This window comes from Tenrec ecaudatus, chromosome 2 (genome assembly GCF_050624435.1).
Source record: "Tenrec ecaudatus isolate mTenEca1 chromosome 2, mTenEca1.hap1, whole genome shotgun sequence".
Lineage (NCBI taxonomy): Eukaryota > Metazoa > Chordata > Mammalia > Afrosoricida > Tenrecidae > Tenrec > Tenrec ecaudatus.
In genome coordinates, this window is record NC_134531.1 from 154,509,146 (window position 1) to 154,522,738 (window position 13,593).

The 13,593-nt window shown below is 45.8% G+C and overlaps 1 protein-coding gene across 1 annotated transcript in view; it reads right to left on the bottom strand.

The window, feature by feature from the left end:
* Positions 1-336: 336 nt before the first annotated feature.
* Positions 337-13,593, bottom strand: part of PPP2R2B (protein phosphatase 2 regulatory subunit Bbeta) — a 342,103-nt gene continuing 328,846 nt past the window's right edge. The window contains exons 7-9 of the mRNA XM_075543149.1: positions 11,107-11,276; positions 3,952-4,043; positions 337-1,200 (exon numbers count right to left, since the gene is read on the bottom strand). Of these exons, the coding sequence (XP_075399264.1) occupies positions 921-1,200; positions 3,952-4,043; positions 11,107-11,276 (542 nt within the window). The 3' untranslated portion in view covers positions 337-920. The remainder of the gene's footprint in view (positions 1,201-3,951; positions 4,044-11,106; positions 11,277-13,593) is intronic.

Below are 13,593 nucleotides of genomic sequence, written 5' to 3' on the forward strand. Positions count from 1 at the left end.
GAGGGGGTGGGTGCCACTGCCCCATTTAAAACACCAGATAATAAGCAACCAGGACTTAGCCTTTAGAAATCAATGGCATAAATAAGCTGGGAAAGGTTGAAGCAGAAAAAAAAGCCAAGGAACGTGTTAAGTGGGGGCATTATATGGAGCCATTTCAAAGGACAAAAAAGCCAAAGTTAAAAGGCAGCAGATGGAATCTGGCCCCACACGGCCTTGCCAAGCCAATTCTGAGAAGCCCTGCGTGGAGAGTGTTCTCTTAATGTGCCTCAAAGCCCCCTCGACATTTCCTAGCCAAACACTCGGGCTGCTTCTATGGCTTGCACAAGAAGAGCCAATTCCAGTGTTGGGGTGCCCCTTTCCTTCTCATTCGGTGTCCTTTTCTCAGAAATAAATCTCGGACTCAAAATGGAACTGTTACAAAGAAATGGGGAGGAAAAAAATTAGGGAATGAAAGAAATGCTGACTACTTCTGAGTTTCCACACAAGAATTTCTCTAAGAGTAGAGTAAACGGTGTTTATTTTTTGATTCTTTTCAATCAAATGGAATTCTTTAATTAAAAAAAAAGTATCTTTTTCTCCTTAAGTACTACAGACAACCTCATTTTACCTCAGCAGACACCGAGAAACAAAACACTGGCCCCACCAGAGAGAACCGGGGAATAAAAGCATCAGAGATTCAAGTCAACTAGGGGAGAATTATTGTTAGCTCTCAACGGAAGTGTCCCGAACCTATTGAGTTTGACACAACGTTTCGCAGAACTGGGGAGGTGGGCGAGTTGGACTCCTTTCCAGTCTATCCCCGTGATTTTTCTGTATAGGGAAATTAAAGTCAGTGCATCCAATGAAGGCCCAAGGAAACATTTAAAAACATGTTTGTCTAGTATTGAGTATGTGAGATTATTAGGTAATAACTTGTCCGCCTAGTTGACCTTGTCCTGGAATATATATAAGTTATTTGTAGCCGCCACTGCTATAATATTTTCCGAAGGATGCCAAGCTGTATGCAGGATCTTTTTGCTGAAGTCCAGACTGTCAACACTGATCTCGTCTTTTCTCCGCTTGCCCCCCACGCATACTTTGCGGGGCTTCAGGATCGCCCGGGGCTTGCTGTTCTCCCGGGAGGCCTCCAGGGTGACATCGCGCTTGGTGTTGCGGTCGAACATCCTGAAGAAGTTGTTGTAGGAGCCAGTCATGATGACGCTGTAAGGCAGAGGACACGGGGTGAGCCGGAGCTATGGACAGAGGCAGTGATGTAACCCCCCCCCCCCCCGTGACGCCATACTGTGATGAGACCCACCGCCATTGAGTTGATTCTGACTCACGGTGACCCCTGAGTGGAAATGTCCCAGAACATTTTTGTGACTGTGTTTTTTTTTAAGAGACTCTTTACAGAAGTGGATTTGCCCGGTCCTTGCAGGGGTGGTTAGAGAGGCCAACTGTTAGGTCAGTAGCTGTGCAAACTTCCTGCACCACCGAGGGATCTAGTTTAGAGAATGTGTGACTGGGCTCATTTGGTGTCACCAAGAACAACCAGTGGGAACTCGTCATGGAGGAATGTGACAATCTGCCTTGCTGTTTGTTTGATGGAAATTTCCATCCAATTTCTTTGGTTCTTTGATTCAGGATCTGAGTCTAGTGACTTCAAGTGATTTCATCCCTACCCACCTCACACCAGGATAGTGAGACCAGAATGAGGCTCTGAGAGCAGACACACTTTTGAAAACAAATCTAAGGACAGAGGGCTGTCACAGACAGGTTTGTTGGCTCCGGCAGCTTGATTGCAGCCGTGTGGCGGGAAAGGTGTTGAGAGGCCAGGTCACTGATCCTTAGTGTGTTCTCCTTACAGTTTCAGAACTTAATTCACCTTCGGCCTTTTAAAAAAACAATTCTAGAAAATTACATGTCATCATAGTCTAAGCGGGAAGAAAGGCAGCACATTTCCATCCTACGAGGATGTGGTATAGTGAAAGGGGAAGATTTGGTCGTGGACTGACAGATGGTTTCTGTAATTTTGTAAGATTTATTTGTTCTCCGGGGTACCTACAAGGGGTCGGCGAATGCCAGAAAGCCTTCCAGGAGCACGAGCCTGCCTCTTTAGCGGAGACATCTCAGACACATTGACAGGCAGCGAGAGCCCGTGGACAAACGGAGCTGCCGGTGGTCCTCCACGTTGTGCCTGGTGGCTGCCTCCTGGAGCGCCAAGCCTGCTTCTGGGGAAGCGCTGTCTGGCTGAGTCAGACGGGGAGTCAGCTTCCCATCTGTTCCACACATGAGTTGGGTTGTGCAGAGAGATGAAGGAAAACTGACAAGATTGGGCCACAGCAAGGGAGATAAGTTTGGGGGAACTTTGTTGGCTGTGCTAAGCAAATTAATCAAGGGTTAGATTTTGTTATTTTTTTTGGCCCAAGAAATAGACGTTGTCAAATGTTTGTCTCTATGGGTTGGGCGTCGGGCTGTGAATCTCAAGGTCAGCAGTTTGGATGTACCAGCCGACTCTGCTGGAGAAAGACAGGACTTTCTATGCCTGTGAACGGTTACAGTCACTCAGATCTAGGGGGCCAGTTCTACACTGTTCTAGAGGGTCATTATGAGGTGGAATCAACTCCCTGGCAGGGGATTTTGTGTTTTGAGCTTCAGATAGAGGGGGAAGACAGTTACCACCATGTCAGTTACTATGCTGAGAGGTTTGCCTCTGTAACTATGTCTAAGCTTCAGGTATTCCATAGAAGGCAGGCAGAAGTAAGGAACTTGTCACATGGCTACTAAGTGGCAACGTGGAGACTCAAGCCTCCTCCTGCTCTACTCCACGGCAGAAGCTGTCGGCCTTGTTGCCTTGTTTCCTGTGCATCGATGTTCAGAAAAGCTCGACATTACCTGAGCCAAACTTTTAGCTGTGGGACATTTGGGTGAGGAGAAGTGGGGGTTAGAGTTGGCTGATGTAGACTGTGACCTTCTTTAGTGATTGATGCCCATTTTTCTAAGCTGAGCTCCCAGGAGGCATTAGAGGACCCTACTCTATAGTCGGTTATCGAACACCTGCTGTGTGCTTGGGATGAGCAGTACCCTTCGTGGTACTGTCCTTTCTCTGGTGTGATGCTCTGAAAGAACACTGCCCTTAGGACTTACTTACACTCAGCATCATGCGGATTCCCTCCCCGGAGCTGCTAAGTGAGAGATTCATTTGGATTCAGTGGCCCAGCAAACCGAACAACGGGTGGGTGTTGAGACTCACTAAAAACCCAAATCTCGGTGTACCTTACCTTGCCCCATGGTAGGACTGCGCTTCCAAGGACTGACCGTGGTACTGCCTTTACCAAGGGCCTAAATCCACCCCAGCAGGCTGCACATGGCCCTCGTGAAGTCAGAGAATCACCTGTATTTGCCCAACCAGATATGAACTCTCGAGAGGCCATATGCAGTGTCGAAGGCTTTGAAACAGTAATACATCACTTTCAGGGGACGTGATAAATGAGGCCAACTAGAATGCAGCTAACGAACCCAGGGCGGCTGGCCAGCTCCACACTAGCACCTTCCAAGGGAAATTTTAGCTCTAGAAGCACACTTGGACTGTATAATCTGAGCTGTTCCAGCTGGAATTTTCCAGTGGAATCATTCGTGATTTTCATTTTAAGCATGCTTAACCAGCTCAGAAGGTATCTGATTCATGAAAGATAGGATTTTTGTTGTTGTTGTTGACATTAAATTCCCATGCATGTCAGTCCTGAAAGAGAACCTCCCCAAGTCTTACTACTACCCTTTTCCCAACCCTCCAGCACTGGCCTCACAAGCCACCCAAGGACCTACAGAATCTTTCAAAGGCTGGCCCCTGGGGGCCTGATTTTGTGCTCTGTCCAGCTAAACTTCGCTTGGGATAAACTCCCCCCCCCCCCCCAAGATTCCATAGGAGAGGACCCTCTTTTGATAGGTTCCCAGCCTCAGAGCAGGACTTACCTGTCTGACCCATTCCACACACACTCAAATTTATCAAAAATGCAGTCATTTTCGTAGAGGGAGCACAACTTGCTGCGGAGGTAGTCATGGACCTGGAGTGGGCAGGAGGGACACAGGAAGAGAGGTGGTCAGTGAACATCGTCAACCATGGTTATTTCTGCAATCAGCTCCTGACACGAGTTGCTAATTCATTCAGTGTATGCAAGCGTCACACTAGACAGACGTGGGTCGGAAGCCAGGCCTGGCCTTGTGGCTGAAGACGTGAGGAGGGAACTCACTCAGGGATGAGACCAAGCGCGGACTGCGGCCTAGAGCCAGGTTCTTTAAGTGAGAGATGTCTATTTTCTTTGTAATTTTAAATACCTTTATTGGTATGTAATTCCCATATCATATACTTTAATAGTCCAACAGTTGTGCAGTCATCACCACAGTCAATTTTGGAACATTTTCTTCTGCTTGTACTTGTTGTTAGCTCCCTTGTTCCCCCCACCTCCCCTGCCATGCCCCTAGGTAAATTATTAATCTAGTTATGGTCTCTCTGGATTTGTTATTAGAATTTCCTATGCAGAAAATCATATAAAACAAAAATAAAATGAAATAAACCCTAACAGTGATAAAACAACACAGGAAAACCTTAAGGAAAAGAAAGCAGAAAATATTAAAAGATGAAACAACCAGAAAATGGGTCAAAAGGGAGATCAAGTGATAAGATGTTATATTTTGTTTTTAAAAAATAATTTTATTGGGGGCTCCTACAACTCTTAACTCAATCCATACATACATCCAATGTGTCAAGCACATTTGTTGCCATCATCTTTCTCAAAACATTTGCTTTTTACTTGAGCCCTTGATATGGGCTCCTCATTTTCCCCCCTCCCTCCCTGCTCCCCGCTCCCATATGAACCCTTGATAATTTATAAATTATTATTATTTTGTCATATCTTAACACTGTCTGAAGTCTCCCTTCACCCACTTTTCTGTTGTTCATTCCCCAGGGAGGAGGTTATATGTAGATCCTTATAATCAGTTCCCTCTTACCACCCCACCTTCTCTCTACCCTTCTGGTATCGCCACTCTCACCACTGGTCCTGAGGGATCATCCATCCTGGATACCCTGTGTTTCCAGTTCCTATCTGTACCAGTGTACATCCTCTAGTCTAGCTGGATTTGTAAGGTAGAATTGGGATCATGATATTGGTGGGGAAGAAGCATTTAAGAACTAGAGGAAAGTTGTGTGTTTCATCGTTGCTACCCTGTGCCCTGAATCTAACTATATCTGCCCCAATCAACTTTACAATGCTCTCTGTTCTGCTATTCTCATCCCAAGACCAGGTCCGAGGGGATTCACCAGAGGCTTAATCCATGTGGAACCCTGCAAGTGAAATGTGGGCTTCCACTGCCAGTCATTGTCTTCTGCACATGGAGATGCCCGTTGTCTAAACTGGTTTGCGGAGGATTCCATTCAGTCTCTATTCACCAAATATTTGCGGCGTGCCTGCTGTGGGCTTCAGAGGAGCTGCGCTGTTGGTTGCCGTGAAGTGGTGCGCCCCTCCTCGTGGAGACCTTACGAGTAACAGAAACATCACCCAGTCCTGTGGCATCTTCGTGGCCTCTGAACCTCTAGTGCCAATCCATCTCACGAGGCTTTCCCTGACTCTAGACTTTACGTTCTCATTTGCTAGGAATATTGTGATAAGCGGTGAACCCAATGTCCTTGTGTTACTTTTATGTCAATGTTGGAGGGAGAAACTTTATAACCAAGTAAATATGTAAGAGGTTTTAGATGATGATGAAATGATTGGAGAAAAAAAAACATGGACAAGAAGATTGGGAGAGCTGGGCTATTATTTTATTGGAGCAGAAACCTGAAGGAAATGAAAGACTCATAAGGATCTTTGGAGAAAGGCTTCCCAAGAGCAGGGTATGACAAGTGCAAAGGCCCAGGGGCAGGACTCCTGGACGCTGCTGTTAGGTGCCCGGGAGTCGGTTCTGACTCACAGTGACCCTGCACACAACAGAATGAGACACCGCTCGGCCCTGTGCCAGTCCCATAATTGTTTTTATGTCCAAAGGACTCATAGGGCTGGTCAAATGTAGGGGCGGTAAACGGTCAGAGAGCGGTGGGTGACCCGTGCACCCGCCCTTTTGTCTCAGTAGCTGCATTGCGGAAAGGATCATGATGCCTGTGTTATTTTGAATAGATTGAAAAGGCACAGTCCTGGAGCTTGTGGCAATCTTGTCCCCAAAGCATAAGAAGGTGAGAGTGAGGAGTGGGAACTGCATGGTTGGGAACTTAGGTGGGAGTCTGCGAAGGCGCTCAGCCTACTGGAGGTTGGCTGACAACTTTTAAATGATATTAGTCTACCTGGGTAGATGTGTTTTCCCCAGGTACATTCTGCCACTTAGGTGTCCATACCAAATTGGCGGAAGAATAAGGGTAATAACCTGGTTCAATATTCCCAGGGGAGGGAGGAGGGATCGTCCCTGAGTTAATTAGTAGAACAATCATGATGATGGGGGATGCTAGCTTAATGCTAACCATGTGATTTACTTACCAAAGCCTCATGTAGTCTCTAAAAGTATCTGATGATGTAGATCCTACCATTCTCTTCCCTTTAAGGAAGCGTGACCAATAGGGAGGTGCTATCATTTGTCCCAAGTCACACAGGCAAGTGACCGAGTGGGAATTGAACCTGGGTATGTGGATGTGGAGTGACCAACCTCGACGACTTAGCAAGAGTCCTTCCACTTGCTTGATCCAATAAGCGTCACCTTATGGGGGGGGGTGTCTCAGTTCTGGGCAGGGGGATGCAACACTGGGCTCAGGGGAGGCCAGGAGACGGAGAGCAGGCAAGATGAAGGATGTTTCCCAAAGTGTTGTTTCACTTCGTCGAGTTTAAGAGTGATGCTATGGCCTTTCCCCACAACCTGAGCACCTTGTCCCACTTGCTCCCTGAGTTCCGCCAAGGGCCGAACGCAGAGGCTCAGCCATGTGTTTGCTATTGGGCAACAGAGTAAGGGCAGCTCCGTCCCATGCTCAATCCAACGGTTTGGGCATTTGCAAAGCTCTCCAAGTTGGTTGGACAGTGTAACGTTTCCAACTCTACAAATGAATTCCCCCCGCCTGTATGCTTTCATTCCCAAACAGGTCTAGGCCCCTCGTCGGGAAATTGCTTGCTTCAAAGCTACAACGTGATTTGGGCCTGTGTCTGTGGACGGGCACGTGGTGTGTGAGAGTGAGGTCCACGTGCTCTTCTTGGTGTACCGACTCTCTTGCCCCCTACCTCAGAGCCACACAGCACGTGACTCCGGGCTGACCCAGAAGATCTGCCTGTAGCGTTAGAACCATTCTCAGGGAGCTTTTAAGAGACCCAACTGTCTAAACGAACATGGGATGGAGCTGACACCTTGCTGTGTTTGCTCCAGACCAAGCTCTATTTGTAGGCAGGAGGAAGATGTCCATTATCTTTGCGAAGAAGCAGACGAGGAGAGGGGCAGTGAGGGGGAGGAGGTTGATTCTTGAACAGTGGGCCACAATGTCTATATTTAGGCTTTGGGAGTCCATTGAGACATTGGTCACAAGGAGTACTCTGCAGCGCAAGCAGTAAAAGCCAGCACAGACTGTTGCTTGAAGCACGTGGCGGAGGGTGTTAGGGGTATGGCTTGTGGGCTGAGTGTTTAGACGGCTGCCTTTAGTGACTTGTGGGCTCTGTGTGTGAGGGAGACGAGGCGCTTCTCAGGGAACAGGGGCCACGTCGGGAACTGATCCTGTGAGAAACGAGTCACATTTGTTACACAGGTACTCCGGGCTTCCCATTTTGGGGGAGGTCAAGTGGAGCAGAAGCCTCTTCAGTCTTATTCTTCTCCTCTGTGGTGCATCACTTTAAGAACACAATTTCATTGCGCTTCAGGTGAAAGTTTACACAGTAATTTACTTTTCCGAGCCAACACTTCATGTGTGCGCGGTTTGGCGGCATTGGCGACTGTCCCCTGCATGTGTCGGCACTTTCTCATTTCTTCCCTGGCTTCCTTGCGTTCAGTTGTCTGACTTCCCTGTCCTGGACTGCCCTCTCCTCTCAGCTTTGGTTTTGGGCGAAGGCCGCCATGGACCCATCTGGGTTCACGTGGTGGACTAGTCTGCAGAGCACATTGGTCACGGAACGTCATGAAGGCGGGCTCTTCATTTCAAGCTTCTCTCAGGGCAGTAGACTCAGGGGCTTGCTCTTGGCTCTTCTTGACCAGGAAGCCGGGTTTGTTTGTTTGTTTCCATTTGTTGTTGGACAATTAAAAAAAAACATTTTCACAGTGATCGTCTCTCATGGTATTGGTCAGAGCGGTTGCCAGGCACCATCTAGTTGTTCTGATCTCAGTGAGGTGAGAGATGCTGTGGTTCATGTGGGCTGTGAGTCCTTTGGACTAACTGGTTCCTTCCCTGGCTCCTCCTCTATATGGAACATTTTTAAGGCAAGGCACAGATAAGGGGGTTCTAAGAAGGAACGCCAATTTTTGAAAATGCTGGGTTAGAGTCTTATAATACAGACCTCTTCAGAGCCTAAGGTTCTCAGTAAAACTATGAAAGGGAGAACAAAATATTAGATCACTAGAATCTCTCATCGTGTGTGTATGTGTGTGTGTGTCTGTGTCTGTGTGTGTGTGTGTGTGTGAGAGAGAGAGAGAGGACAGACAAATATACACAGGGGAGTGGCATGTTCTTTCAAAGCTAGTCGGGTCTTCCCTATCTTTATGACCTTCCTTGATTCATCACCATTTATAATATAAGTGTAGCAGGTACCGTACTCTTAAAAGGAAGGAACGAGTCAAGGGAAAACCTAGTCTGAGCCATGATCTCCCCTCTTCAGTCTGCGAGTTCTTGCCTGCTTCCAGTTCAGGGTACTTGTTGGAAAAGGACATCTGCTAAGGACTGCAGCATTAACAGTCTACTCTAACAAACAAAACACAAACACACCTTGTACAGAATAAGGCCAGCTCAATCCTTATCACAGGAGAGAACCAGGTAAACAAACACACCTCGTACACCCTGCTCATCACAGGAGAGAACCAGGTAACCCATCCTTTGTGTACCAAATATTTTCTATACAGGTGCAGTGGTTGTATGTTGGGCTGAAAACCCACAACTCAGCAGTTCAAAACTACCAGCTGCTCCAAGGGGGAACGCTGAGGCGTTCTACTCCTGTAGAGCGGCATTCTCGCAAACCTGCAGAAGTTCTCCCTTATTCTATGGGGTCACTGTGAGTAGGATTTGACTCAATGGCACTGAGTTTTGCTTTAGTTTTCTGATACAGTGGTTCTTAATGTATGGTGGAAAACTGGTATCATATAGTGAATGGACTGATCATGAGGCCTATTGATTCATAGTTTTATTTAAAGGGTTGATCATCTTTTTCTGTAAAAAGCCAGAGAGTAAATGTTTTAAGATTTGTGGGCCACGTGATCTCTGTAATTGTTGCATGGACACTGCCTATTTCATTGAAACACATCACACTCGATCATTTATGATCTTTATGCCTAGAAATAAATAGGGATCTGGATTTGGCTTTCAAGTTGTCGTTTGCCAACCTTACTCTATAGGAATCACCATGTGTCTGTCAAGTTGTTGTACTGTGGTGTGTTGCCGGAAGCTACATCACTGGGATTTCAAATACCAACAGGGTCACCCAAAGTGAACCGGTGTCAGCAGAGCTTGTGGTCTAAGATCAGATGATGAAGAAGGAATAGCTATTGAAACAATTTTGACAAAGGTGCAGGGCCAGGTGGTGTTTAGTTCTATTGAGGCAGGTTTGCTGTGAGTTGGAGCTGACTTAATGACCCCTCACAATGATATTCTATGGGACAACTTGAAAGTAGCTAGTCATGGTCACATCTATGGCTTTTCATCCATGCAAACATGTTTGAGATCAATTAGTACAGGAATGAAAATGTAAAGCAGGCATTGGTAGTTGAGCATGGAATTCTTTCACTTTGGCTTATAGACTTCACAATGTTTTTCCCATCATGCTCCAGCTGGCGCTGTTAAATTCTAGATGGCATCTACTTCCCATATGTATATACATTTAGCTAAATTGCCTTTTTAATACCATTTTAATGGTTTGAATATATTAAAAAGAATTGTGCACAAATTGCTTTTAACTATGCTATGATTTCCCTTCGTGTTCTACAAAGAAAATGAAAATGTCAACGTTTGGCGTGAGCACAATAATCTTAAAATGATGCATTTTCTAGAGGATCTATTCGAGAAGCCTTTCCCTAGAATATTCTCTTGCCACAGTGTAATGAAAATATACAGGGGGGCTTCTTTGACGCACAGGCTGCTTGTTGGGTAGGTGCCATCGAATTGGTCCCAACGCTCAGTGATGCTCTGTACAACAGAATAGATCACCACCTTAGCCTGCTCCAGCCTCACAATCGTGGCTCCATGTGAGCCCGTGGTTGCAGCCACTCTGGCAATCCATCCCATTCAGGGCTTCTTGATGACCTGTTACTTTACCAAGCACAATGATTTCCTACAGGGACCTAAATTTGATCTTCAGGCAGTCCATGGTCTAGTCAATATTCTTTGTGAACGCCATTACGTAAATGTATCCCTTCTTCTTTGGTCTCCTTTCTTCAATCTCTGGGAATAACACAACTATCCCCAACACACATGAAAGGAATGGAATTAATAGACTTTAGCCCATCACGTGCCTCCAGACAGAGATTCTTAACTGAAGTTCTCCAGAGCATCATGCCATCCATCTTACCTCCAGTCGCTCCTCTTCTGCACAGTTACCAAAGTTCTGAGTCCCTCTTTCACCTCCATTCCTGCCATGGCAGTCGGCATCACCTCTTGCATAATTCACTGCATACCTGAGTTCTTGGCCATCATCTGGCTTCCCTTATCCTGGTAAGCTAGGTCATGAGAGCAGGCCCATGGTTTGTCCTGCCCCTCTATAGTATTCATCCTAGAATAAGTACCCAGTCCCTAGTCCCTCTGTGTACACTCTTGTTTTAAATCACCTAGTATTTGTAGACACTACTATTACAGAATGCAAATATGTATTGTCTTTAATTTGTTAGGGTTGTTACTCATTATTGATAAGGGTTGAACCCCACAAAAGAAGCACTCAATCTACCTATGGGTGGGCTAGTATTCTGTACCTGGTAAGTCTCGATGGGGCGGTTCTCCATGTTGAGATCCCAGACTTTGACAGTCAGATAGTCCCTGGTCATGATATACCTCCCACTGTGGCTGAATTTCACATCCGAAATCGAAGAGATGATTTCAGAGAAAAACGACCTGTTGCTTGGGTCTTCCGGCTCTTCAAAAACTGTAGACAAAAGCAAAGCAAGAAGAATTCAGCAGTCCTTATAAAGCTACTCTCATCATGTCTGGACAGGCTAGAAATATAATTCATATGCCTTAAACACCACTCATTTAAAGCATACGATTCACGTTTTTTAAAGGATATTCACATAATTATGTAACCATCACCACAGTCTTATTTTAAAAGATTTTCATCACCTCAAAAAGGAACCTGTATCTGTGACTCCCCTTTCCTATTACTCTGAATCTTATAACCACTAATTTACTTTCCATTTCTATGGACTTTTTTTCCCAGAGAGAGTGAGTGAGTGAGTGAGAGTGTGAGTGAGCGAGTGAGAGTGTGAGTCAGTGAGAGAGTGAGTGAGTGTGTGAGAGTGAGTTAGTGTGAGTGAATGATTGAGAGTTGTGAGTGACAGAGAGAGAGAATGAGTGAATGAGAGTGAGAGAGTGAGTCTTCTATGGACTTTTCAAACACATGGACTCACATAACACGTGGACTTCTTAGGCTGGCTTCTTTCATGTGTCATTGAGGGTATAGCATAAACCAGTACTTCATTGTATGGACACCGCACATTTTGTTTATCCAGTTGATGGACCGTGACTACTCTGGGTATCTGCTTATGGGTGGGTGGGACTCCTGGGTGCACTCTGCTTAGCATTTTGAGGGGCTGTCACACAATTCCCCAGAGTAACAGCTCTATTTCACACTCTCATGTATGAGCGCTCAGTTGGCTGCCAAGTAGCCCCCCATAGAGCCCCACCAAGTGCTGCAGGTCACTTTTTCCACTTGAGCTAAGCATCCATCTTGAAGTCCTAACCTTAATCTGTAACTATGAACTTGTTTAGAGACAAGGTACAACTCGACAGGTGTTATCAACAAGACCATACACACCACAGGGGTGTGTGCGCGATGTGTTTCATCCCTTTGGATTGGAAGGGGTTTCAAAAATATCCCACTTTTCTAGGAACTTTTTGAAGTCCCCATTACTATCAAAGGAGTAAACAGAAAGAAAACAAAACAAAACACTACAAAGCCTAGAACCTTTTCGGAAACGAAACGAGACAAGGAAGGATCTTTCCCAAGAGCCCTCAGAGAGAGAACAGAACTTTGAAGTTAGACTTCTAGCTACCAGAGCTGCGAGACAACAAACCTGTGTTCTTCAAGCATACTTCCTAGAGCCCCCAATAAAGGTATTTAATAATTTTAAAAAGCATACTTCCTTTATGCTTTTTTGGTGCCCGTAGAAGACTAAGACACCCATTCTATACATACAATGATTATAGTACCCAGTGATTGTTTCCCTGAAGTCACACTCTTGATTGTGCCCCTTGATTTTCAGCATTTGCTCAGGCCCTCTCTGATGACACCATCATTTCTCCGATCATTATTTGTCTCATCCCTCCCACATGAGCTTCTTGGACAAGATTTTGGGTTTGCTTAAATCGGCAGTTCTCAATCTGTGGGTCGTGACCCCTTTGGGGGTTGAACGACCCTTTCACAGGGGTTGCCCGATTCATAACAGTCATAACAGTAGCAAGATTATAGTTACGAAGTAACAACGAAAATAATTTTATGGTTGGGTCATGACAACATGAGGAACTGCATGAAAGGGTCCCGGCATTAGGAAGGTGGAGAACCACGGGCTTAAATCCATGAATTCTTTGCCTGTGAGCTTGTTGTTCAGTGACAGAGTCAGTTCCGACCCATGCACAACAGAAGGAAATGGCGCCGGCTCCTGCTCCCTCCTCCCACTGTTCCCACGCTTGCGTCACTGTTGCAGCCACTGTGTCAATCCATCTCACTGAGGGCATTCCTCTTGTTTCGCTGCCCTTCCACTTTCCAAAGCATGATGTCCCTCTCCAGGGACTATAGAGTCCCTCCCGACAGCAAGTCTCGCTGTCCTCACCTCTAAGGGGAATGCTGGCCGTACTTTTTCCAGCCAGATTTGTTTGTCTTTTGTGAAGTCCATAGGACTTTGTGAAGCCAATATTCTTCCTCCGCAGCATAATTCACATGCATTATGAGACTACTGGAAGTGGCGTGGCTTGGAGCTGGTGCACCTTAGTCTTCAAAGTAGCATATATTAATTCGAACCAGACATATTTGCTAAAATCCAATTATTTTTGGTCTACAAATCTTGTTATCATAATTTGTGGCTGAACCAAACACCGGTTACTGAGTTAAATGGGTCAATGGATTTACGTAGTTCAACTTTAAATGTTGCTGAATTAAACTATGAATCAAAGCAAAGGCCTAATTATGGAGAGCTATTTAAGAGAATGAGAAAAAAATCTCAGAATCCCAATCAATCAGGATTTTA